The sequence below is a fragment of the Cervus elaphus genome, chromosome 20 (assembly GCF_910594005.1).
Source record: "Cervus elaphus chromosome 20, mCerEla1.1, whole genome shotgun sequence".
Classification (NCBI taxonomy): Eukaryota; Metazoa; Chordata; class Mammalia; order Artiodactyla; family Cervidae; genus Cervus; species Cervus elaphus.
In genome coordinates, this window is record NC_057834.1 from 112,606,031 (window position 1) to 112,632,838 (window position 26,808).

Sequence of the window (26,808 nt, forward strand, 5' to 3'; positions counted from 1 at the left end):
ACCGGGCGCCTCCCGCTTGAAGGGAACTACATGCCCCAGCATGCCTCGCAGAGGGAGGAGTCGTTTCGCTCTAGTACTCGCGATGTTTGGATGCACTTCCTCTCGCCAACCTCGAAGTTCGTAGAGGTGGGGCGGGAGGCGGCAGTTTCGGACGGGTCAGGGCGGAGCTGTGAAGACTACAGAGGCGGAAGCAGCGGCCCGCGGGGCGGGGAAGGGGCTGGTCCCGGAAGGAGGAGGAACCTTGAAAAGAAAACAGCAACAAGCTGTGCTGCTGTGACAGAGGCAAACAAAATGGCGGTGCCGAAGGGGAGACTATGGCTCAGGGCCCAACTGGGGATCTCGCCGCTGCTGCTGCTGGCCATGGCTCTGGCCGGAGGCTCCGGAACCGCTTCAGCTGAAGCGTTTGACTCGGTCTTGGGTGATACGGCGTCTTGTCACCGGGCCTGTCAGTTGACGTATCCCTTGCACACCTACCCCAAGGTAGGGCCCGTCCGAACCGGGCTACAGCCCTTCCCTGGTCGCCCATCTTTCCGCTCTCCCGCACCTCTGTCATTTCTGGGAGCCTGATGTTGAATCCACCCTTCAACCTTTGTCTCCCATCTATGTGGCTCCTGTTTTCTTCCCTAATCCTACCCGCATCCCGCTTCTGCTGTAATTACCGGAAGTTTGTGCATCACCTACCCTGTAATAGGCCGGGGACAGAAAAATAAGCAAGACACGACCCCTTTTTTTCTGGGGTTTTACGGGGAAGGCGGGGAAGAAGAACGCTCGGAGGGGAAGGAGGATCCAGATGATTAATGCAGGGTCCTCACTTTCCAGGGATGGCGGGGCGGAGGGGGGAAAGCTGCAGATACGCCAGTCCACTAAAAGGTTAGTTCTTAACCCCCTCTTCCCTTAGCGCCTCTCTGGGCTGGAAGCCTGCAGTCTGTACCTGGAGTCAGACAAGTAGATAATTCCACCATAGTATGAAATGTACTAAGGAGTGGGGAGACACTCAGCAAGGGCTTTCCGCCTGTGTTGAGTGACTGTGTGCTAGGTGCTGACACTGGGACTGGGACTGGGACGGCTTAGAGAAAAAGCAGTTAGGTTTCTACATTCAGAGAACTTACCTTTCGGTGCAGCAGAAGACAGGAGATTAGTAGAGTGGGAAAGAAACGAGACTGGCCCTCGCAGCGGATCACATATTACGAAGAGAGTGACCCTTCCTCCCCTCCTTGTCCGTCCCTAGGTGCAGCCTTTCCTTTTAATTCCATTCCACTTCTCAAGTTGTTTTTGCAGCTTAAGAACTGTTGACTGAGCATCCTAAATTGCATGGTTTGTCCCCCACCCTTCCAAATATGTGATTTGGACATAAGCCCCGCCCTCCACACCACTGACTTTCTTTATAACAGCTTGTGCTGGTCTTTCTGCCCTTGTTTTTGCTTTGTCTTCCATATGCTATATGCTTAAACATGTGGCTAGGCCTCTTTGCTCTCTCAAACTACAAAGTGACTAGGAGAAAAAGTTGAGGATGTTCCTTATTGGCAAGTGCTTTCAGGCTTTTGAAATGAAAAGTTCTAACTGCTGTTTCTGCCCATATATCTGTTTACTGCTGGGTTTCACATTGCTTGAGGATTATCAGTCTTCAAGAAAAAGTGTGGGAGAGGGGATTATCAAATTATCAGAGACAAATATATCGTTAGCAATCAAGAGAGAAAAATGAGGAATTCTGGCTTCTAGACTTTTAAATCAATGTGTACTGCTCCTGAATACATTATTTTCTTCTCTTTTTATAAAATCGCTCATAAGTAAGAGGATTGTGTGAGGAAATTAATAATGATTTGGCCTGGAATTGGGCAGTGATTTATTTTGTATCTTTATAGTGTTTGGATATACTGGCCTTCCCTCCCACACACCTCCCAACCCCCACCCCCGCCCTTTTTTTGGGATTTTCCTAGCATATTTGTAGTTACTTGAGTACATATGCTGGAGAATAAGCAATTTAAAAGGTTAGACATTTCTGGAACCTCAGAGTACTTTTATAATATCCACTACTTTCTAACAATTGATGTGATATCTATAAATCTTTCTTTCTTTTTCAGTAAAACTATTCTCCCTAGGAACTCTAAATCACCTGGTTTCCTGTCCTGGACTTAAAGTTTATAAACTGCCTGCTGTCTTATTAGCCAGTATGATGGGAGATCTACCTCCATTATCCCTAATTCTCACCCTGCCAAGTTGGGCTTTTCAGCTGAGGAAGTCAAGGCTCTGAAATGTTCAGTGACTTGACCTAGGTCACATAGCCAAGAAGTAGTGGAGTAGCAGGAATTCAATCCTAAAACTGGCTACACTATACTGCTTTCTATTAATAAAGTTGTAGATTAAAAATATTTAATTATTTCACTGATGTCCTTTGGTCCTCCGTCAAATTATTGTGCTTTATGGTTTGGAAAAAAGCAGTGGGTGTTATATTATTTAAATTTACAAGCTCCTAAAGCCTCTCTTGGTCTGGTATTTGTGACTGGCAAATAGAAATCTCATTTTAATGACTCTTTTTCAAAATTATTTGTTGCAAGAAAGCGTGGTACTTTACTTGTTTGTAGTAGGTACTTAAAAATTATCATATTTCACCCTTTCACTTTCCTCAGAGGTAGAATTGTGTAACTTGTCTGGGTCCAAATACAGGAGACAAGTCCTGTGAATAATAAAGGTAGTTAGAGTCAGCCTGGTCATTTTTAAGAGTGTGGGCTCTGGAACCTTACAAACCTGGTTTTATTCCCTCTTTACAGTTACGTATCTGTGGGTCCTTGATAATTACTTCTCATGACTTCATTTTGTCAACTGTAAAAAAAAAAAATCCTTACACCTTGCGGAGTAAGTGTGAGGATTAAAGATAATATACATGGTACTCTTAGCACAGTACCTAACACATGGCAACAGATAGTTTTTTCCTTTGTCAGATGTCATAAGGCCAGTTTGGTATGTGCAGTATATTAGTAGTGCTGAAGAAGAGAATAGTTAGTTTGACTTAGCTCAGGATAAGAAAATGCGTGTAAAATCTATAGATAGTAGGGTTCCTTTAAGGAGGATTTGGTCTAAATTAGAGAAGGTATATTTTATATGAGCTTGCCAGTAATTTTGGATGCATAGGGCATGAAACATTGTATGAAACATGAAACAATTATTTAGAACAAGGATATGACTTAATTGCTACCAGTTGAGTGCCTGCTCTGTGCCAGGTGTCCTATGATATATTAAGTGTTAACACCGTACCTGGTACATTGTGGGTGCTCACAAAATATATTATTAATGTCATATCTGTTTATTAGATAGTATAGCATAATATTAATGATGCTAGGATATAAAATAATATGTAAATAAAATACAGAATCCTCCTCATATTTCAGGATTGACATGTAAGTATTGTCAGTGTTCTACAACTAAGGAAATTGAGGCTGAGAGAGATTAAGGCCCTTGCCTAAGGTTGTGCAGAATAAATGATGAGGCTGAGTGACTAACCAGGGCTAATTCCTGAACCTAGACTCTTTTACCATGCTACACTCTCTTCTGAAAATCGTACTGGAGGGCTTATTGGATTGGTTTAATAAAAGAAAACATAGCTGAAAGCAAAATGGCTTGCAGTATAGCTCATACTAATGAGCTCATACTTCTCCATGCCATAGTAGGAAGTATGTGGTGCTCCAAAGACATGAGAGAATTCTACTGTCTTATGAAAGCTACTCAGGTATAAAATTTACTTTAATGGTTAAAACTCCTTCAATTTCACTGTAACAATAAATGCAGCTAGAACTGACATCCAGAAATGCACTACCTTCAAAGTTGTATAATAAAGATTGTATAATATTAGACAATTAGGATGAAATGGTTGGATGGCATCACTGATTCAACAGACATGAACTTGGGCAAACTCCGGGAGGTGGTGAGGGACAGGGAAGCCTAGTGTGCTATAGTCCAGGGGGTCGTGAAGAGTCTGACATGACTTGGTGACTGAACAACAATAAATACTAGACTGCAGCCATCTCCTCTTAACGGATTGTTGCTGCTGCACAAATTTTACTAATCCTGCTGGAAAGAAATGCATAACTTTGTATTCCATTGGTTGCTAACTGGTATATGCACGTGCTGTTTCCTTCCTTATTAGGTGCCTGCCAGTTTGTACACAGTGGATCCCACAGTAAGTTGAGGGGGCTTCCCCACATATACTGGTTTGTTTCAAATACTATACCTTTCACCAAAGGAAAGCCTGTTGAAGACATTGTCATTAGTCTTACTGAGCTGTTCACATTTTCCAGCAATGAAAATCTTCTCTTGAGCTCTCACGCAAATACAATGATGCCTACAACTGTTGTTTTCTGTTTTTAAAATGTATTATTATGATTAACACTACTACCATTTATTGAGCACCTTCAGTGTTCCGGGCACTGCACTAGGAATAGCTGTCTTCCAGCATTGTTGAGGGGTTTAGAGGTAATTTATAGCTTTTATTTCCTTTTTGACGTTTATCAGTAGATAGGTAAAGTAATGTGCATGCTGACCTGAAAGGTTTTAATCTAAGTCTTGCTGATTCCAATGGCCTTTTGCATATGTCACATGTTGCCTTTGTTTCTGTTTTCAGTTCAGGTAAACTGAGTTTTAAAAAATCCTTTCATTTAAGCATTTTTCTAAATGTGTACCTCACTTTGTGGGGGCCTTTATAGCACTATCTGCTATGTAAAACTGGTCATGATATTTTTCCTGATAGGCCTGATGATTTGTATAAATATTTATGTGGCAGAAGTACACCATTGGTCCTAAAGTACTTGTTTTCTCATTTTTGCCTCTATTAAAAGTTCTGATTATGTCACTGTTATTTTTATTTTCAACTTTTCCCCCCAAAATATGACCATGGACTGTAGGAAAAGGGTGATGTTTTTATGCACTTGGTTTCTTTATATCACTTATTATTTGTTTTGGATATCACTGTTAAAGTAAGAAATTAAAACTTCTTTATGCGGCAGACTATATAGCCTTAAGTATTACCTGACTTCTATCATTTTTCTTTCTTTCAGTTATAAAACTTTTATTGGACAATTTATAATAAACCCTACTAACTTTGCTTTCTTTTTGACTTTTTTTCCCCCATAAGGGAAAAATACTATTTTTTTTTGGTTAATCCTCCCTGTTCTTGACCTCCCTAGGAAGAGGAGTTGTACGCATGTCAGAGAGGTTGCAGGCTGTTTTCTATTTGTCAGTTTGTGGATGATGGAATTGATTTAAATCGGACCAAATTGGAATGTGAATCTGGTAAGATGCTATGCTAATGACATCAGCAGTATATAACATTGGTGTTTTCTTTGAGTTGTATTATGCTTTTTATGTATTTTCCTTGGAAAATGACAAGCATACTATTTAAACTAATCATCAAAAATATTTTAATTATTATAAAGTTGAACTTCTAAGAGCTGCTGCTAGAAATTTCATGGGCTTTAAATTTCATCTATTTGTTGAGACAGTATTTATTTTGTACTATAGATAGGAACACCTTTGTTTAACCAAGTATTTGGTTTAGACAAATGCAATAGTGATTACCCTTCTCATAATTCATCACTATCCTTTCAGTGGATAGTATAATTTTCCTAAGCCTTTCAATCATAGGCTAGTTGACTTAGCTCCCAAGTTTTTTTTTTTTTTACTGAATCAGGCCTTTGACTCAGTATTTAATAGTGTATTCTTTGTGAGTCATGCCAATAAAAGAAGTAACTAGAGTCTTTGTCATCTCTTAAGCCACTATTCTTACCTTTTGCCCAAAGCGATGTGTTTAATAAAAGAAACCTGTAATCAGGACAAAATTGATATTTGGCTTTTAAAAAACTATAATGGAATTTTCTTCATTCATTACCTTACACTGTTTATTCAGTGCAGTGAGGTAGCTTTCTCCCTATCACTATGCCACTATTTCCATCTACCCTGTGTGATATCATAACCTCTTTTTTTATGGCTCAGTCTCCTAACTGGCCATCTTTATATGTGCATAATACTGTTCAGTTTATTATCTAGTACCTTTGAGAAGTATACTACAAATGCATGACTGGGTGGAAAGAAAAATAAAATTGTGGTGTAAAGTGTTATATCACAGGAAAGAAATGGCTCTAGTAAACTAAGTAAAGAGCATATATGTGGTAGAGACTAATTCCAAGTTTGGAATCCTGCTGCAGAACATTTTCAAAGTTCAGTTTTCTCAGAATTTAGGATGTTAGACTGATTGTTTTATTTTTCTTTGCCTTGTGAATACCCTTGCTGCTGAACTCAGTGATCCAGTTCTTAACAGTAATATCATATATTTGTATAAATTACTAAAGTGTATCGTTTTGTTCAACCCCATAAAGTAGGTGGTATTCTGTTTTAGACATAATAAAAATAAATAGTCAGAGAGGTTAAATAGCTCTACCTCGGTCACATACACAGCCAACAGATGGATGGAGCCAGAATTTCAGGTTGCCAGTTCAGTGTTTTTTCTTTTCTGCAAACCTTAGCTATGAGGTTCACCTCATGTGAATGTCATCATATAGCCAGAGCCTGAGTGTGTAATTAATAGATCTATTCCTGAAACATTTGACTTGTGGGAGGCAGAAGATATGGGATTTTAGTAAAATAAAACATTTGCTGTTATTGCCAAATATGAAAATTCATATTAATGAAATAATTTTTAAGTATAATAAATTGCTTTATAAAATGCCAAATTCCTTACTTTCTGTTCTATCCCTTTTCTTTCTCTCCTTCTCTTTTTTTCTTGTAATTTACTGTTTTTCTCTTCCAGCATGTACAGAAGCATATTCCCAATCTGATGAGCAATATGCTTGCCATCTTGGTTGCCAGAATCAGCTGCCATACGCAGAATTGAGACAAGAACAAGTACGAAACAATACTGCCCTTCAGAAATGCCTGCTTAGATTGCACTTTGTATTGAAATGTGTATTGTTCACATGATCCTATTTCAGTATTATAATTAGTCTTCAGCAAGCAAATTATTTTTGCAAATAGAAAAGTCAGGTATTTTTGTATAATGCTTTAATGTTAAGAGGTATGTTCACACCCATATCTCATTTTGTTTTTTTTTTTCTTGGTCCCGTGACAATATTATCCCCATTTTGCATATGAAAAAACTGAGGCTCAGAGAAATGGAGAGTTCCTTTTACCCTACCTGCCATTGCCTTAGATCAGCATCTTTTCTCATCTGTATTACTAAATTAACTGCCAATCTGTTTTCCCACGTCAGCCCCTTCTAGTCTATCATTTAGTCTGTGTCTGCATATTTATTTTCTAAATGGAAATCTCATGCCATGATTCTTCTATCTTATATACTTCAGTAGCTTCCGATTATATACAGGTTTAAATCCAAACCATTTATCACAGCCTGGCTTCTGATTACCTCTTCTATATCATCTCTTAGAATTTCTACCCCTCATACTCTATCTAAGCATTCGGGGAAAAGTTTTTGAATTTTATTAACTTTGGCATAGGAAATACAACCACATGGTACAAAACTCAAAAGGTAAAAAAGAAAAAAATATGTGTATATATATACACACATACAGTTGACCCTTGAAAAATGTGGATTTTAACTGCAGGACCATTTACACTTGAATTTGTTTTTTTCTTAATGTTATACTGCACTACATGATCTACAATTGGTTGAATTCTCAGATGCTGAATCACAAATACGGGAGACCAACTATAATCTGTGTATATTCACAGATTTTAGCACCCCTAACCCCTGCCATTGTTCAAAGATCAGTTGTATAGTGAAAAGTTTCCTACCCCTGTATCTCTTAACCACTCCATTTTCCTCCATTAATGTAGCCAGGGTTACCAATGCAGAGGTATTTTATACATATACAAGGATACGTGTATTCTTTTCTAAACTACAAGTATAGTTAAAGACTGTCTACTCATTTTTTCCACTACATGTATATTTCATTATATGGATGTATCATTTATTTAAGTAGTCTCTTGTTATAGGGGCTTCCCTGGTGGCTCAGAGGTTAAAGCGTCTGCCTGTAATGCGGGAGACCCGGGTTCAATCCCTGGGTTGGGAAGATCCCCTGGAGAAGGAAATGGCAACCCACTCCAGTATTCTTGCCTGGAGAATCCCATGGACGGAGGAGCCTGATAGGCTACAGTCCATGGGGTCGAAAAGAGTAGGACACGACTGAGCGACTTCACTTTCACTTCACTTGTTTATGGACATGTAGGGTTGTTTCTAACTTTTTAGATTTACATATAATGCGTATTTTTCACATTTATATTTCTAGAATAAAGTCATAGGAATACAATTGCTGCGTTAAGTATATGCATTTTTATTTTGAGAAATAGAGCAAAGTTGCCTTGTATGGAGTTTCTGTCAGGTTTTAAAATTGAGATATAATTCATACTATAAAAATCATTCTTCTGAAGTATTCAGTGCAGTAGTTTTTAGTCTATTCCAGACTGTGCAACCATCATTACTATCTACTTCCACAGCGTTTTCATTATCAAAAAAAGAAATCTCTTACCCATTAGCAGTCACTGTCGTTTCCTCCTCCTGCCAGTCCTTGGCACTGTACTAGTTTCATTACAGTTTTAAATTGTGTTTCTCTTATAAGTAACTTTAAACATACTTTCTAATTTTTAAGACCCATTTTTATTTCCCTTTTTCTTAATTGAGAAGTTCTTAATGTTTGTAATATGTTCATCGTGACTTTATATCTTGTTTCTTCTATTCTGTATCTGCCTAGTGAATCCTTTTGACTCAGGGCAAGTATCATGTCCTTTGTGAAGCCTTCTTAACCACCTCTCACCCCAGTTTGGGTTAGATGCCTTTCCCCATACACATGTATCACCCTGTGTTTCACCTCTGTCCTGCATAGATTAAACACAGACATATGTGGATAAATAAAACACACTTGGCTTCTGATTCTTAAAATTTATAATCTCAATGAATGCTTATTTAGTGAACTAATCAATGAATGATTTCACAGCTTTTCAATGGAAAAATTAGATCATGAATACAAATCTCTTCTGATTCTAAAAGCTCTTCTCTCTTAATAACCCCATACTGTCATTCTTTTGAAATAGAGCCAGAACCAAAACTATCCCTAGAGTTCAGTGAATGGTGTCTCATTCTTATTCTCTAGAGGGGCTCACTGCTGTTGAATTAGTCAATAGTCAGAATTGAAGGGGAGATGATACCAGTTAATGTAAAAATCTCATAGTCAGCCGGTAAATATTTCCCTCACTCTGCCCTGTTATCAGATATCTCACATTTTATGCATATATTCCTTGGATTGATTTTTTACCTTCCTTTTTTCCATTGGTGTGTGTTACGGGATGGTTCATTTTACATGAAAGTATTAAAGATTTGTCCCTTCCCCTTCTACCTCTTGAGGCCTTGTTAATCCTTATTTAATCAAAAGAGAAGAATTAAGATTCTCTGCATTTTTGGACCTAATTCAAAAGCATGTTAATTTCATAGAGGTGACAGGTAGCTTATATTGTATTAGGTGGTACATTAAAGGATCCTAGGAATTTAAGCTTCTCATGGTTAATTGCATAGATAATGAAGAGTTTACTCTGATGCTAATGACGATAATAGAATCACTTGTTTTATACTCTGTCCAAATAAGGGTTTGATTATATTGTTCTTTTGTATATGTGTATATAAAAAATAATATATTTCACCTTGATTTAATCTTTTTTTTTTTTAAGCTCATGTCCCTGATGCCAAAAATGCATCTACTGTTCCCTCTAACTCTGGTAAGATCATTCTGGAGTGATATGGTGGACTCTGCACAGAGCTTCATAACCTCTTCGTGGACTTTTTATCTTCAAGCTGATGATGGAAAAATAGTTATATTCCAGGTGATAACTGTGCTTCATAGATTCATTTAAATACTAACAGTAGTAATGTATATATTTTAAATGAATATCTTAGCATAGAATCACATACTTAGTCCCTTACAAATATTTATTATCAAATAATAATTACTTTTTAGCCTGCATTAAAACCTACATTGGGCATCAGGACCCAATGTGATTTACTCCTCCCTCTGCCCACTGGAAATCTATTTAAAGCCTATTGATCTGTATCTAACAAAATCTCTGAGTCTTCTAAATTTTAGAGTGGTTAATTAATAAAATGAAACCTATAGATGCAAGAGCGGAGAAGGCAATGGCACCCCACTCCAGTACTCTTGCCTGGAAAATCCCATGGTTGGAGGAGCCTGCTAGGGTGCAGTCCGTGGGCTTGCTAAGAGTTGCACACAGCTGAACGACTTCACTTTTATTTATTGGAGAAGGAAATGGCAACCCACTCCAGTGTTCTTGCCTGGAGAATCCCAGGGACAGGGGAGCCTGGTGGGCTGCCATCTCTGGGGTCGCACAGAGTCAGACACGACTGAAGCGACTTAGCAGCAGCAGATATAAGAGATAAGGAAAATTAATGTAGTTTGAATATAAATAATGGTGTGTATTTATACCACATATGGATATTAGAGAAAAGCAATGGGACATAATTTTTAGTTGTTAATAGTGCTTTTCCTCTTAACTCTGATGAGAGAGCTTGTTGAAGAAGCATGTTGCCTTCTAGAGAGAGAACTTTTCTCCCAGTTCATTGTTTATCATGGAATTTGATAATTATAGCTGCTGTTTGGTGAAGATTCATGTGTACTAGACATTTATATATTTTGTCTCAGCTCTCCGAACAACTTCTTGAAGTTGCAGTACAGCTGCTTTATTGATGAGGAAACTGCGAGGTTAACTTGTTTAAGGTCACACTGCCAGAAGTAACAGAATTAGGTGTCAAACCTGTTACTTTAGCTCCAAGGCTCATATACTACCCTACCATGCTGTCTTCTTTTTAATTTGGTTGTTAAATTCCTCGAATTTACCAGCCAACGAATTATGTTATGATGCTTTCTCAGGAAGTAATTAAAGTAAACCTTTTAATTATCACTGCCAAGTGAGTGGTTTACTGTAAGCCTAGTATGTGATTTTTAGCATCATCCTGAGTCATGGTTACCCTGTAATTTGGTAATATGTGAAACACAGAACGAATTTTCTCTTAAGTTCATGAATAAATTCTGTTTCCTAAAGCTACTTAAGTTGACTCTTAAGAGTGGAATCCTTCATTCCTGATTAGATGTATGGTTAACTGTTTTTCTCTTTGTGTCAACTTAAGAATGATTATGATGGAGAAACCCCCTACTCCAGAGCATCAGAGCTACGTGAAGATGTAAAGTATGGAGTTGTTAGCTATGTTTTTAGTCGCTTAGTTGTTTCCGACTCTTTGCGACGCCGTGGATCGTAGCCAGCCATGTTCTTCTGCCCATGGGATTTCCCAGGCAAGAATACTGGAGTGGGTTGCCATTTCCTTCTCCAGAGGATCTTCCCAACCAACCCAGGGATCGAACCCACATCTCCTGCATTGATAGGCAGATTCTTTACTGCTGAGCCACCAGGGAAGCCCTAAAGTATGGAGTATTGAGCTAAAATTTATGAGTTACTCATATGTAGAAAAGAATAGAATGTTTCAGATGAGAAAAGATAAGAGATGTGTCTAACCAGGAATTTTGGCAGTCTGCCAAATTATTCCTGATCAACCAGAATTAGAACTCATTTTTTATCGGGTATGATAATGTACTATGTTGTAATACTTTTTTTAATGTTGTAAGGAAATTAAACTGACTATTCTTGACAATGATGGAAATCTGTTTCTTTGCAAGACACTGGATCTAGAGCTTAGCACAAGCAATTAAAATATATATTGTAGTTACTGTGTTTTATTTTTTTTTGTGTGTGTGTTTTATTTTTTATACCATACTTCTATTACTTTTTCTCAATTTGAATGTCTATAGAGATGATATTTTACAGAACTTGCTACTGAGAAAGGCTTAAGAAGTACAAATGACTTAATTGCTTTCTTATCATTTTAGTCTAAACCAGAAATCCAGTATGCACCACAGTTGGAGCAGGAGCCTACAAATTTGAAAGAATCGTCACTAAGCAAAATGTCCTGTAAGTTTTATTTTAACTAGCCTAGGGTTAAAAACATTAGCAGTCAGATCTGATGGTGGTAGAATTGGTTGTATGATTATTGGAAGGTGAATAAATAGCTTAAACTGTGGTGCTCAAACTTTATTGTGAATTATGGCCTGGAGAGCTTATTAAAAGCATTTCTGAGCCCCGCCTCCAAAGTTTCCAATTTACTCTATCTGGGATAAGACATGAGAATTTGCATTTCTAACAGGTTGCTGGGTTCTGTTGGCTGGTCTGGGGATCACACTTTGAGAATCACTATTCTAAAAACATTTCGTTTTCCTTTAAGGATGTTTTGAGTATGAACTAAGGAGATGTCCTGGTATCTTCCAATAAACTAACCAAATAGTGAAACTACCCTGAAAATATGTTTTTATTCTCTTTTTATTTCTATGCTAGAAGTGAATTTAAACTCACAGAAATATAAAACATCAAGCTAAAACTATGCTTACCTTTTTCAATGTATTAACTCATTCCTTATTTTCGATACTGATTTTATTAACTTTCTGATTATTTTGGTGGGTGAATGATGACAGCACACAGGTGCTATCATCATTCACCCACCAAAATAATCTTTTAACTGTATCTTTTTATTTTTTTAAAGATTTATTTATTTATTGGCTGTGCTGGGTCTTCATTGCCTCTTGTGGGCTTTCTCTAGTTGCAAAGAACAGGGGCTACTCTTCATTGCAGTGTGTGTGTTTCTCTTGTTGCAGAGCACAGGCTTCAGTAGTTGCGGTGTGTGGACTCAATAGTTGTGCCCCCCAGGCTCTAGACTGCTGACTCAGTAGTTGTGGTGCATGGGCTTAGTTGCCACGCCACAAATAGGATCTTCCTGAAGCAGGGATCGAACTCTTGTGCCCTGCCTTGGCAGGCGGATTCTTAACTATTGGACCACCAGGAAAACTCCCATCTTTAACTTTAGATTTGAACAAAGCATTCTATTATTACATTCAGACATGGAAAGCAGCAATGTCAATAAAAATTTAAAAATAAATTAGGAAATTCATAATGTTGTATAGTATCCAGTTGGTTTTTAATGTGCCAGAGGAACTTGCATTCATTATAAATATACCAGGTTACATTTACAGAAATAACTGGGTACAGTGTGTATATCTAGAAGCAGTCATTTGAGACCCCCTTTTGGAATATAGGATATCATTAACTTGTACCTTATTATTTCAGCAGATCTGCAAATGAGAAGTTCACAGGCACATAGGAACTATCTTGAAGATGGAGAAAGTGATGGCTTTTTAAGATGCCTGTCTCTGTATGTATTCATCTTCACTTATATATACAGAAGATAAAATCTGGCTTGTATCAGAGAGATGCAGCTTTTTATTATTTTAAAGTTATATTAACTGCTCAAAAGTAAAAAAAAAAAACAACTTTTTTTTTTTCATCTTTTTCCTACAAAAACTGCACTTTTGGATGTTTTGGTTTGTTTAAAAGGTGATAACTCACTCTAGTTTAATAAAACCCAAGGGTTTTTTTCCCGCAGTACAGAAGCACTCTTGTTCTCGTTGGGGGTCTTTGATTTATGTTACAATATGCACTTCTTCAGACATCTCAGTTAAACTTTAATTAATTTAGTTGGAGGGCCAACTGTATATTTATTGGAAAAAAAATTTCACATGAATTTTTTTCAATTAAAAAAACAAAATTTTTAAAAATAAATAAATTCTCCCACATAGTTCAAACTTAAGTTCTTCAAGGATCAACTGTATTTATATAGCATTTACATTTTATTAGGTATTATAAGTAATCTAGAGATTATTTAAAGTGTATAGGAAGATGTATGTAGGTTATGTGGAGATCTATGCCACTTATAAAAAGGAATTGATCACCCTCAGATTTTGGTACAGGAGGGGGTTGCAATCCTGGAACCATTGCCCTGGGAGTACCAAGGGATGACTCTGTATTTGAATGGTTTAAGGGTTGGATTTTCATTTTTATATCTCCATAGCCAGACAGGAGGCTAGGGGAGGTGGATAAGGGCTATAGATTAAGGAGGGTTTTGTGTTTTATACTGAGTGTCATCTCCATGCCAAAGATTCTTAGGGTGGCAAGGGAAAGTGGACTGGTGAGGGTAATGGGTACCTTGTGTCCTCTTGGGAAGAAATATGAAACCTTCTAGAGTGAGGAGGGTTTTATCAAAGTATGCAACCTTCTACTCCTCTAAGGAGTTCTGATATGAGCCTTCCCCCTACAACCACCTGCAGCCCCTCACCATAAAAAGGGACAGTAGCACTTAGTGATGGTTATCTACCCATGTCAGATACCAGGTCAAGCACTTGAGTAGAGAGGTGAACAAGTGGAGTGTGTCTCAAGTGTAACACTTCAGTAGTCCACACTGCATGCTTCCTGTAACTTCTTAGAGTAGAAATCGTTTCTTGACAGGTTTTAATCAGATATCAGGTACTTTTTATTTTAAAGACTGGGTAAGAAAATAAGAATTGAACTTCAAATTTTCCCTTCCTTTTCCTTCTAAACCTGCTTTTGATTTTGTACCAAAAGAGGGGACTTTTTCTCTCATTCCGTGTTTCGGATTTTTGTTGCAGTTTGATAAGTTTTATGAAACCTAAGTCATTGCCTAATCTTAAGTTACCATTTATTCTTTTTTTCCTTTTTGGTCACGTCACTCGACTTATAGGATCTTAGTTCCCCGACCAGGGATCGAATCCAAGGCCCCAGCAGTAAGAGCAATGAGTCCTAACTGTTAGGCCATCAAGGAATTCCCTACAGTTTATCCTTAATTGTTGGGGTCCTTTAATGGACCGGAACCTGGTGGTACGGAGTCGACGATAAGAAAGTAAAAGAGAGAAAGAGAGAGAGAGAGAAAAAAAAGACCCGGGGACCTAAGCTCTGATGGAGCAAAGGTGCTTTAATGATTTTCCTATGAGTATATATAGGCTGTGGTACAAGAAACTTCTTTCGGGAATGATAGAGATCAGAAAACCAAACGTACAGCAACCGTTACCAAGGGAACAAGGGGTAATGTTAGTCACAAGGTCAGGAGACAATCCATGTCTCAAGAAAGGGGAACGAGACCAAGCGGTTTTGTCCTAAAGAGAATGTTTACTAAAGGAGACCCAAGCCTGCCTCACACAATGACCTCAGTCCCTGGGAGCAGCGTGCTGTTCCGCTTGAAGAGGGACAAAGGACTCATGAGAGACAGCACGTAGGAATCCTCCCATCAAACATTCCCTGACACTTAATACTACACTACCTAGCATCTTACTGGTGCCTTACTACCCTTTAACATTTTGTCATTATATGTTATTCTTTTTTTTTTTCCTTTCATTTATTTTTATTAGTTGGAGGCTAATTACAACATTGTAGTCGTTTTTGTCATACACTGACATGACTCAGCCATGGATTTACATGTATTCCCCATCCCGATCCCCCCTCCCACCTCCCTCTCCACCCAATTCCTCTGGGTCTTCCCAGTGCACCAGGCCCGAGCACTTGTCTCATGCCTCCAGCCTGGTCTGGTGATCTGTTTCACCCTTGATAATATACATGTTTCAATGCTGTTCTCTCTAAAACATCCCACCCTCGCCTTCTCCCTCAGAGTCCAAAATTCTGTTCTGTACATCTGTGTCTCTTTTTCTGTTTTGCATATAGGGTTATCATTACCATCTTTCTAAATTCCATATATATGCGTTAGTATACTGTATTGGTGTTTATCTTTCTGGCTTACTTCACTCTGTATAATGGACTCAAGTTTCATCCATCTCATTAGAACTGATTCAAATGAATTCTTTTTAATGGCTGAGTAATATTCCATGGTGTATATGTACCACAGCTTCCTTATTCATTCGTCTGCTGATGGACATCTAGGTTGCTTCCATGTCCTGGCTATTATAAACAGTGCTGCGATGAACATTGGGGTGCACGTGTCTCTTTCAGATCTGGTTTCCTCAGTGTGTATGCCCAGAAGTGGGATTGCTGGGTCATATGGCAGTTCTAATTCCAGTTTTTTAAGAAATCTCCACACTGTTCTCCATAGCGGCTGTACTAGTTTGCATTCCCACCAACAGTGTAAGAGGGTTCCCTTTTCTCCACACCCTCTCCAGCATTTATTGCATATAGACTTTATATGTTACTCTTTTAAATCTAACGTTTTAAGAATAGCTTTTTCTTTGAATCTTAATCTATAGTTTGGCAAACAATAGGTCAATTATGGAAAAAACTCCAGTTACAAATTCTTGTAACTAGCCTTCTACACTGAGATATTTTAATCATAAGAAAAATATAACTATCTTTTTTTAAGATATGCTGTGATGAATACAGAATGCCTCATAATAGATATACTCTTGTAAATTGAAATTCAAGTAAATTGTGGCAAGTTAAATATTTGAAATATAATAGAGAAGTTAACTTCTGGAAGCCTGTTGTGAGTCCTTTTATAAAACAAGTTATTGTTTCATAATTTACCTATTCTGTACCTTAATTCTTTGGGGTATTGGGTTTTCTTAGAGCTAGTGTTATCATAATACCTTGCAAAAATATATATATTTGTGTAGCAGTATACAGTTTATAAAACACTTTGATTTGCTTTATCTCATTTAGTAATTTAAAAAAATCCTTAACAGTAATTTGCTTTAATTTTATATATTTAGCAGAAAGCCAATATGTCTGATTTTTTTAATTTATAAAAGTTTTATAGCCATGCTATAGAAGCTTGAGAAATGGAGGATTATATCATCCTAATATAATAGCTATTATAATGTTTTCTTCTGAATGTTTTTTTAAAATAGTTTTAAGGGTAGTACACATAAAATTTTGTAGTATTAAACTAAGTATACAAAATTGATTGCCTTTAATTGTTAAGAACCTTCTGTTTTTAATGTTATGCAATTTTAACAAAACTGTTGATTTTTTTTTCCCCAGTAACTCTGGGTGGATTTTAACCATGACTCTTGTCCTCTCTGTGATGGTGTTGCTCTGGATTTGTTGTGCAACTGTTGCTACAGCTGTGGAGCAGTATGTGCCCTCTGAGGTAAATTTAATTCTAACCCTTAGGCCATTTGAAGACTGAGCCATATCATTTCCTTTTTAAAATGTTTTGTTTGTTTAACTAGAAAAGCAAAACCTTTCTACTAATAGAATGAGAGAAAATTTGGCGGTTTTAATCACACACATGGGGGTTGGCACACATGAGAATTACAGGTTTGCAGCATAAGCATCACTTCCCAATTTTCTGTCGTGCTAACTACTATAGTGACCAGTGTACACTGGCTGACTTGAGTTCAATGTCTCTCTTCTCCCTAGGTCTTCTTTTTTTTGTAATTTTTATTTATTTATTTATTTTTGGCCATGCCACATGGCTCGAGGGATCCTATTTCCCCAACCAAGGATCAAACTTTTGCCCCCTGCAGTAGAAGCACAGAGTCCCAATTACTGGACTGCCAGGGAATCCCCTCGTAGGCCTTGGAGACTGAAAAAAACCCACTGACATGTTTCTAAGGTGATAAATAAGAAAGAAGTCTTGTGGAACTACTTCAAATTTTAAATTTAACATTGCCACAAATGTTAAGGAATAATTGTTGCTTTAGAAGCATCAAGGCTGAAGCGTTTGATTTTGAGTAATGTGTTTTGCTATACTCTGAGAGAGATGGAACACTATCTTGACTTTCTTGTTAATTAAAATTTAACTGGCCCAGGAATCATGAGGTAAAGGGCTTTTGTTTCAGAAAAAGCCTCTAATTTGATGATTCAACTTAGCTTTAAAGGAAGAAAAATTATTTATGTAACTAAAAATAAATTCTATTGACATCACATCCAACTGAAGTAAACTGTAGTTCTTGTGTGCCTTCAAAATCCAGTAGAAAAAGAGTGAAAAGAAGGAAGGAGGGAAATTAAAATAGAATCTGATAATAAGTAGTTAGCATGTCCCTAGCATGATGCTTGAACAGTACTCTTAAGTTCACAGACTATAAAGATATGCTATAAGATTTACACATGAATAATGATTCAGATAATATTTTTCATGTTTTTATTAAGACCATATGGGATATAGGCACACAGAATTGGGATAGGATAATGTTGATAACTGATATTTATATAGTTGTTCAAAATTTACAAAGTTTTCATGAATCTTACATGTCCAGCACAACTCTAAAGCAGGTTTTATTATTCATTTTGTAGATGAGTAAATAAGCTTGTGAAGTTTAGATAACTTTGCTGGGGTTGCACAGCTATGAAAGTTTTGAGCCTGGAATTAAGCTCCTGTCTTTTGACTCTGCAACTCCTATGTCTTTTCCTATATACCATCTTTCCTCCAGCTGATCAACTATTTAAGTGGCACAAATAATAAATACACGAAGTGTTAAGGAAAGCAGAGAGTATGTGTTGGATTGTCAGGATAGGTCACGAGGGTCTTGACCTGAACTTTGAAGAATGATATGGATTAGCAGAGAGAGAAAAGTGGACAGTTTTTAAACAAATGGATAAAGTTAGACAGGGTTGCCTTGAATTGTGGAAATATCAGAGAGTGGGTAAATTTCTAAAGAACTCATCTGTTTATGATACCATCTGAACATCCTCTTTGCTTATTACCTACTTGTGTTCCTGTTTAGTTCTGATGTCGATATTTTAATCATTTTTTTGGTTCTTGATAAAGTAGAAGTTAGACATCTTATATAGGATTGCCTTTGCCTGTTAACTTACTTTTGAACTGCCCCATGACTCTAAATCACGGCAGCAAAGCTACAAACCTGTAGTAATAAATTTTTGTTTTACCCTCCATCACTAGGGAAATTGATAATGTGACTCATATCAGGAGCTCATCTGTGTAGCCTCTGACACTAGGAATTTGAACACCACCAGTACCACATGGTTTATGTTTTTGAGCCAGGATGCTCAAACGCTTACTGAAACAGTTCCTAGATGGACATTTCATAGTTCTTCCTCTCTTAATCTCCTTACTTGACTTACAGAATTGACATCTTCTGGTGTTGTTTAGACATAGCAATGCCTCTCATTGGTGTTTGATTACATCTTACAGACCTGGAAATCCGTCCCTCCTCTTCAGATGACTTTTGAGCTTTCTTTTCCTTTTAGATGTTGTCTCTGCTGTGATAAATTTTGTCTTGATTGTATAGTTTTAATTCTGTGAGAAGTTCTCTCCCCTTATTTCCAGGTTGTTTGTAGAGCATCTCACTGTTTCCACATATGCCCCCCACACCCCTGGATCATGAAGCCTAAAGCATTAGAACCACATGTGGAGTCATATTAGCAGTTATTATATTCCCTCCTGATATCTGCATATGGGTGTCACTTTGCCCCTCTCTAGAACTCTTCTTCCTGTCCTTAACAATCAAGAATATGGTGACACCCTCAAAGAATATATACTTTTCTAAGATACATTTTCAAGAAAAATGTATCAAAGACAGCTGTTTGTATTCACTGCTTTTAGGCTTTACTTTGTATTTGAAACCATGCTAGCTAAGTAAATAATGTTTTTTCAACTCTATTTTTAATTATAAAAGTTCTATATATTTGACATAGAATTTATAAAGTTATATATAAAGAAGCAGGGGAAAAAAAAAAGAAGCAGGAAAAAAAGTCACTCATCCAGAACTATTTTGTATTGCCATTTTAGTGGATTTCTTTTTACTGAACTATATCAATACATATTAATGTTTTTAAAATATTGCAGTGTCGATACTCCTTTTCTGATATTTTCTCCTTAATTTACTGTAAAAATAGCTGAGAATTTAAGTCACCTACTTTAAAATTTACTTTCATAAAACCTTTTCATTGATTTTATTTTTGGAACATAAATTACTTCTGACCCCTCTCCATAGTAACATGAGAGTGCATTTTAACCTATATAAGCAGTGAACAATGCTATTTATATTTTGTTAATATAGTTTGCATATATAATCCCGTGTGTTTATAAGAAATCAGAAACCTGCTGAGAGAATATGTCTGTCTTCAGTATAGACCTGGTATCTTGAACTCAAACATGAAATATTAAAAGCTTCCTTTTCAGTCACTACAAATAAAGCTTAAAATGTCTGTAATAAAGGCCAGAAATGTAGTCTTGGAAACTTATGAACAGCTTTGCTCTTCTTATTTAGGAAAATTCTGAAATAACTTATCTTTAGCCTCTTTTGCACATAGTAAATAGTCATCATACATCATTTAATAATAGTGCCAGAAAGAGTGGGCATTGGTTGATCTTAATGCAGTATCATTTTGAGTAACTTGACTTCTAAAGATTTTGATCCTTATTTCTCCACTTTTCCCCCCTGTTCTTTCACATTTAAGATGTCATTTTTTGGGGAAACATCATGAAATAATGCCTTTCTCTTGTTGAACTACCTATTTAAGATAGTAAAGAGTTGTCATTCACGTCAAACCTGACTTATTAAAACAGGGTTCAGCAGTATTGGATATTCCTTTCTAGAGATCAGGCAGCCTCAGAAAAGGACCAAAGCAACAAGTAATCATATAAATGCTGCCTCTGTTATCTTATTATCTGTTTGTTTCCTTTTTTATTTGCCAAACCCATGATCATCTGATTTCACATGATCAGTTAAAAAAAGTTTTAGAAGACTCCAAATAATATTCACGTTAGTGAATCACACATACTTACTGGTAACATCCAGTGTGAACAGGTAACGACCCTGTCCAGGAAATTAGAAAGACAATGAAGAATAAGATCACGATGAACAAAGTTAAATGTTATAGGTTTCAAGACTCGAGTAGAATGAAACATGTTTTAAACTATAATAAACATTATTTTCTTTGTCTTTAAAAAAAAAAGACCAAGAATCTTGCTGTTTTGAATCTTTAAGTCTCAAGAGAGACAATCAAAAAACTATATAAATGCCAGAGCTGCCATAGCTTTTTAATCTAAATTCTGTTAAGAAATTTAGTTTTGCCGATTTTTGTTCTTTCTCAAGCCTTTATTAAATGTAGTAAGTTTTTTATACATACATATAAAAATAGTATGTATAATATATATATTTTAGAAAACCTATGGATTTTTGCCTAGCTAAAACAATGTATGACATTTTGATTCCACTTGTCTAAGTATGAATAGAACGCTAAATTTCTAACTTACATTCACTCAAAACTTTGATATAGTTCCATTTATTCTGGCATATAATATTATTGCTTAGAGACTAGAAAGCTTATTATTATCTTAGTGATTTTTTTTAAATTGAGGCTTGAAATTTCTAATCCAATTTGAGAATATAAAGAAATACTGTGTTGTAAAACAAAGCACAAAATAGGAAATTAACTGTGATATAGTATTATTAACTAAAGCGCAGATTTTGTTCAGATTTCACAAAATTTTATGCTAGAATCCATTACTCGTTTTCTTACGTTACTCAAGATTCCACCTGGTATCTGGTTGCATTGCGCAGCTAAAGCTACATGCAACAAACTCTGATAAAGTCAGAATTTTCATTTTTATTCTGTTGCAAATATTTTCTAACTTTCCTTGTTATGGCTTCTTAGATACATCCATCATTTAAAAGGGACATTTAATTTCCAAATACATGGTGTTTTAAAAGTATCTTTAATATTAATTTCTCATTTTGATATTTATTTCTCATTTAAATGCTTGCTTCTCTGCAGTTTTTTCATTTTCAGTCTTTTAACTTGGGCTTTTGATGGCTAAGTCTGAGATCTCTCTTGGTAAATATCACTTTGCACTTGAAAATACGTGAGTTATTTTCAGATATCTTTTGATACTGATTTCTACCATAATTCCACTGTGATAAGAGAACAGACTCTCTAAGATTTCAATACCTTTAGACCATGAAATTTTTGCCCTTTGTTTTATGCCTCTGCGTATGTTCCAGGGTCTCCTGGTTTATATCTATGAGAACTTGAATGGAATTTGTGTTCTACTGTGTGAAAACTGTATAAACCTTAATTATGATGAATTGGCTCATAGTTGCTTTTCAGGTCTACTATATCTTTCTACTTTTCTACTCGTTCTATTAATTTTTGAGAGTTTGATATTGAAACTCCAGATAAAAATCTTAATCTGTCTACTTAAAAAATAATTGTAACATATAGTGGAACTATGCATAACTTTGTATTTTCCAAGTCTTCTATAAATGTATTATCTTAACTTTCATAATTTAAGAAAGAAAAAAATTTGAGTCTAGGAAAAGATTTATGTATAATAACTTGCCTAAGATTGCCTAACTGGTTAGAGAAAAGCCAGGCCTAAAGCCCAAATACATACTTAGTATTTAAATTTAAGTTTTAGAAGTAATACATGTGACATAAGGGGCTTCCCTGGTGGCTCAGACGGTAAAGAATCCTCCTGCAATGCCAGAGACCTGGGTTTGATTCCTGGATCAGGAAGATTCCCTGGAGAAGGGAATGGCTACCCACTTCAGTATTCTTACCTGGAGAATTCCATGGACAGAGGAGCCTCATGGGCTACAGTCCAGGGGGGTCGCAAAGAGTCAGACATGACTAAGTAGTCGACTAACAGTGAACGACTAATAAAATTGATTTCCTCTTCCTCAATTCTCAGATAAACCAGTCAGTAGTTTTAAAACATTTTTCCATGCAGTTGCCTTTTTAAAATTTTTTATTTTTTGCTTTTTATCTGATGTCCTTCTACTATAGATGAGGAGTTTAGTTCCCTTACACTGTCTCTCACTTACATCTCTTCACTTCCTAGTTTTTACAATGTGTATTATTATTTTGCATACTTTTAGTGAATGCTTTATAAATTTCTATTGACTCCTTACTACTGCTTTTCACTTTCTTCCTATACTCTTTAACTCTCAATTTTCATTAGTTAAATCCTTGAGAAATAAAATAAATTCATTCTTCTGTATATATGCTTTCAGACTCTGCTATTGGTTGATCTGAAAATTTAAAATCCATATTTACAATATTATGATTATGTAGATATTCAAAATAGAACCAAGTACAGTGGTGATTAGAGTCACATGAAAGCAAATTATAAACCTGAATTACTTAAAAAGTATTCCCAGGAGAATCTTCCAAATCTCTCTGCTTAATGGAACGTTTGTTTTTTTGTTTTGTTCTGGCTTTCTTCCCATCAAAGTCATCTCAGTTGCCACTGTTTCTTGTATGTTGCTTTCTTCCTTAGATTCCTCTTTACTTTTGAAATACCTCCTTAAGTAATTTTTTTCATAAAAGATACTTGGGCAGTAAACTTTCCAAGTTAACACATTTGAAAATACCTTTATTGTACCCTTGTATTTGATTGATAATTTGGAGAAGGAAATGGCAACCCACTCCAGTATTCTTGCCTGGAAAATTCCATGGACGGAGGAGTCTGGTGGGCTACAGTTCATGGGGTCGCAAAGTCAGACACAACTCAGCGACCACTTTCATTTTCACTTGAGAATACAGAGTAGCCACAAAATCACTAAATGTACTGGTTAGAGGTTATCCATATGATCCCATCCATTTCTCTGCACAAATTTTACTCTTTCTCCTTGTTCTTTTAGATAGCTTCTTCCATACAGATGTTTGAAATCATTTAAACAGTTTCTGTCACTGTTTCAAGGCTTTTAAATGTTAAGCAGTGTTTTTCAAGGCTTTTAAATGTTAAGTAGAATTGTGAAAGTTTTTCTTTGATTGTTCCTCAGAGCAAATTATCACCCAAATAAAACCCAAATTATTAATTTGGATTTTAAGGAGGCCTCACTATATCAGATCCATGTCCAATCCATCAACCATTGAATTTGTCTTGAAAATTTTCTCTTAACTGGAAAAGTGTCAAGTACTGGGCCACTTCCTTGTTGAAGGATTATTGTTACCTTGAAACAGTAGATAGCAGACCACATCAGAAATGTGTTCAAGTAGGCAGCCATCATGACAGTCACTTTTAGAACATTTTCATCACCCCAGAAAGGAAACTCATACTAGTAGTCACTCCCCATTTCCTCCAAGCATCTTTACCAGCCATAGACAATCCATATGTGTGGTCTCTTGTGACTGGCCTCTTTCACTGAGCATTACGCTCCATATTGTTGTACATATTGATATTGTAGATACTTAAACTTCGAAGGTGCTCTTTATTCAGCACCTACTAAAAGCATCTTTCCAACATTAATATACTTGTATATGGTTCTGTTTTTTTTTTAATACATATTTGTTTTTTACTTATTTATTTATTTGGCTGCACTGGGCTTAGTTGTGACGTGTGGGATCTTCTAGTTGTGGCTTGCGAACTGTTGGTTACAGCATGTAGGATCTAGTTCCCTGACCAGGGATCAAACCTGGGCTCCATGCTTTGGGAGTGCAGTCGTAGCCACTAGACCAGCACGGAAGTCCCTATCTTTTTAATATAGTTAGTGCCCTGTCAATAATGTCAGCGCTTCAGTTTTTAGCTCACAGAATCAGAGATTTATTGCCACATGCGTTAACAACAAAATCTACCCCACCTCTTAGTAAAAACTTTTCTTTTTCTACCTTTAGAAGGTAAACCTGTATCTAAATAGACGTACTTTCAAAAGATATTAGACATTTCCATTATACTTCAGTGAGTTTTATGACATTGCCCTGATGCTGTTTATGCTTTCATTCTTTCATTTTAGTATCTTTTTGAGTATGTTAGTAACAATTCGAACTTTTATATGTTTATGAAGACCTTTCTGTCAATGTTAAACTATTTTGTATATATATTTTGTTCTACTCACAGACTTAAAATCATACATACCATTTTCCATATGTGTTAATTTAGAACATTTAGTAGCAGAGGAACTTACTCCAAATCATTTGACCACTTGGTTGGAGAGATAAGATCTCAAAGGAATTGATCACTCAAGGCATCAAGCATCTGTAATCCATGCTCCAGAATCAATACCGGGTGTGGTATGACCACACTTATTCCATTTAAACCTGAGCAATTTTTCCTGATACTCAGTTGTTAATTTGTAAGTATTTTAAGTCAGGACATATGGAAAATTTTTATTTGACTATCCACTGGGAATTGAATCACATATCTATAATCTTCTTCTTCTTTTTTTTTTTTTTTAACCAAATCTTAGCATATTAATTTGCTATTTGAAACCTTACTTGGAGAGGTTCCTAATTATCCAAATTGCTAATATTCATTGATTGATTTTTTTTTCCTTTTGCAGAAGCTGAGTATCTATGGTGACTTGGAATTTATGAATGAACAAAAGCTAAACAGATATCCAGCTGCTTCTCTTGTGGTTGTTAGATCTAAAGCTGAAGATCATGAAGAAGCAGGGCCTCTACCTGCAAAAGTGAATCTTGCTCATTCAGAAATTTAAGCTTTTTTTTTTTTTTTTAAGAAAAGTGGAATAGACATCTAAGTTTCCATTCCTCATAGAGCTTTTTAAAATGGTTTCATTGGATATAGGGCTTAAAAATCACTATTAAATGCAAATAAAGTTACCCAAATCTGTGAAGACTGTATTTGCTGTAACTTTACCTTTAATTTTTTTCTAGTAATTTAAGAGATGGCTATTTGGGATTGTATTTTTATTTTACTAATATCTGTAGCTATTTTAATTATTATTTGCATTGTTTTTGTTTGTTTCCTTTCTTAGCCAAATTCTGTGAGCTGATCATTGTTCTTCCCCACCGCCTGCCATGTCACTCACCTTAGTTAATAAGCTGAATACTCAGTAGGAAATGATGCTGTTGCTCACAAATGGCCGACAACTTGTAATTTGAAGTTTAGTAGAAAATACCCTTTGATACACTACATTTTCAGTTGTATGGAACTGAAATCATTAAAATTTTCTTTGAATAATTATGTGCTGAAATTTGAGTTAATAATGCAGCTGACTTTCCAGATTTTCCCTTTTGCCACTGCCCAACCCAGAAAATAAACAGGAAATGTTCTGTGTCTGTTTATTGCTATATGATCAGGAAGCAAATGAAAGCAAAAATGATCTTTTTACAAGTGTATTTTATGTTATTTTGCACAGACTATAGATTTTTCTGTTGGATGGATCTTTCCAAAGAACTATTTTTCTCTATTATAAAGCATGTCAAGTATAAGTTAAAGATATTTTCAGAGAAAACTTCATTTTGACAGTAAGAATTTGACTCTAGTGATGGAGGACTGTTTAGATTCCACTTTGCAGAAAATGGTTGTTATTATCATTCCTTTATTATTATTATTATCAATAATACAGGTACAAAAAGAAGAATGACATCAGGTAACATAATACACTACAGTCTTAAAGTGATTCAATGTCATTATACCATGAAATCTTAAATGACTTTGCAAACCATTATTTTTTCACTCACGTGGGCATTACTGGCAACTGCAGTAGTGCCAATTGACTGAAGAGTGAGTCACTAACTTACCTTCAGCCTAGTCGTTAGCTTTCTCTGAGTCAAAAGAAAATACAATTAACCAAGTAAGGCTTTGGTCACAAGATAATAGGTTTTAGTTTTCTAAGTAGTAGGTTGTCTAGATTTGGTAGATAGAGGGTTAGAAAGTATGTGAACACATTCAAATGGGGAAAAGAGGAAATTACTAAGTGGTTGCCAAGCAGTCATTGTCTCTTTCTTATTTTGTGTGAGAATACAATTATAAAAACACAAGAAATGGACTGGATTTACCTCAGGAAAAAAAAAGCCCAGTTGTCTTATTTACCACTTATGGCACACACTTATGTTCATTAATCAGACACAGGTTTAATTGTAGTGCACCAAGTGAAGGAAACTGAGGGGGATATGTTCAAAATGCTGCAGATTTGTAGGAATCAGCCTACAATTAGGAAAGTCCTCCCTTATAAAAACAAAACAATA

At 36.1% G+C, this 26,808-nt stretch overlaps 2 protein-coding genes and 1 non-coding gene across 9 annotated transcripts in view; 2 read left to right on the plus strand and 1 right to left on the minus strand.

Moving 5' to 3' along the window:
• Positions 1–1,291, minus strand: part of TCEANC2 (transcription elongation factor A N-terminal and central domain containing 2) — a 44,157-nt gene extending 42,866 nt beyond the window's left edge. For 2 of the 4 annotated variants that reach the window (XM_043875576.1, XM_043875574.1), the window contains exon 1: positions 1,110–1,291. The gene's annotated coding sequence lies outside the window, so the exon portion shown is untranslated. Of the gene's footprint in view, positions 1–44; positions 162–1,109 lie in introns of those variants that run through there. The other 2 variants (XM_043875573.1, XM_043875571.1) reach the window with 2 other exon arrangements.
• Positions 91–25,798, plus strand: TMEM59 (transmembrane protein 59). Of its 4 annotated transcripts, none has more exons than XM_043875563.1 (9): positions 280–480; positions 4,142–4,174; positions 5,178–5,283; positions 6,797–6,891; positions 9,724–9,876; positions 11,949–12,030; positions 13,237–13,321; positions 16,948–17,056; positions 25,158–25,798. In XM_043875563.1, exons 1-9 carry the CDS (start codon positions 292–294, stop codon positions 25,311–25,313), a joined length of 1,008 nt encoding a protein of 335 aa, XP_043731498.1. In that variant the 5' UTR covers positions 280–291; the 3' UTR covers positions 25,314–25,798. The 4 variants fall into 4 exon arrangements, with proteins under 4 accessions (XP_043731501.1, XP_043731498.1, XP_043731499.1 ...); XM_043875564.1 differs by having other exon boundaries at positions 13,240–13,321; XM_043875566.1 differs by lacking the exon at positions 4,142–4,174 and having other exon boundaries at positions 91–480; positions 13,240–13,321.
• TRNAY-GUA lies at positions 8,004–8,075 on the plus strand. Its single transcript has one exon. It is a non-coding gene; the product is annotated as a tRNA-Tyr (tRNA).
• Positions 25,799–26,808: the final 1,010 nt, after the last annotated feature.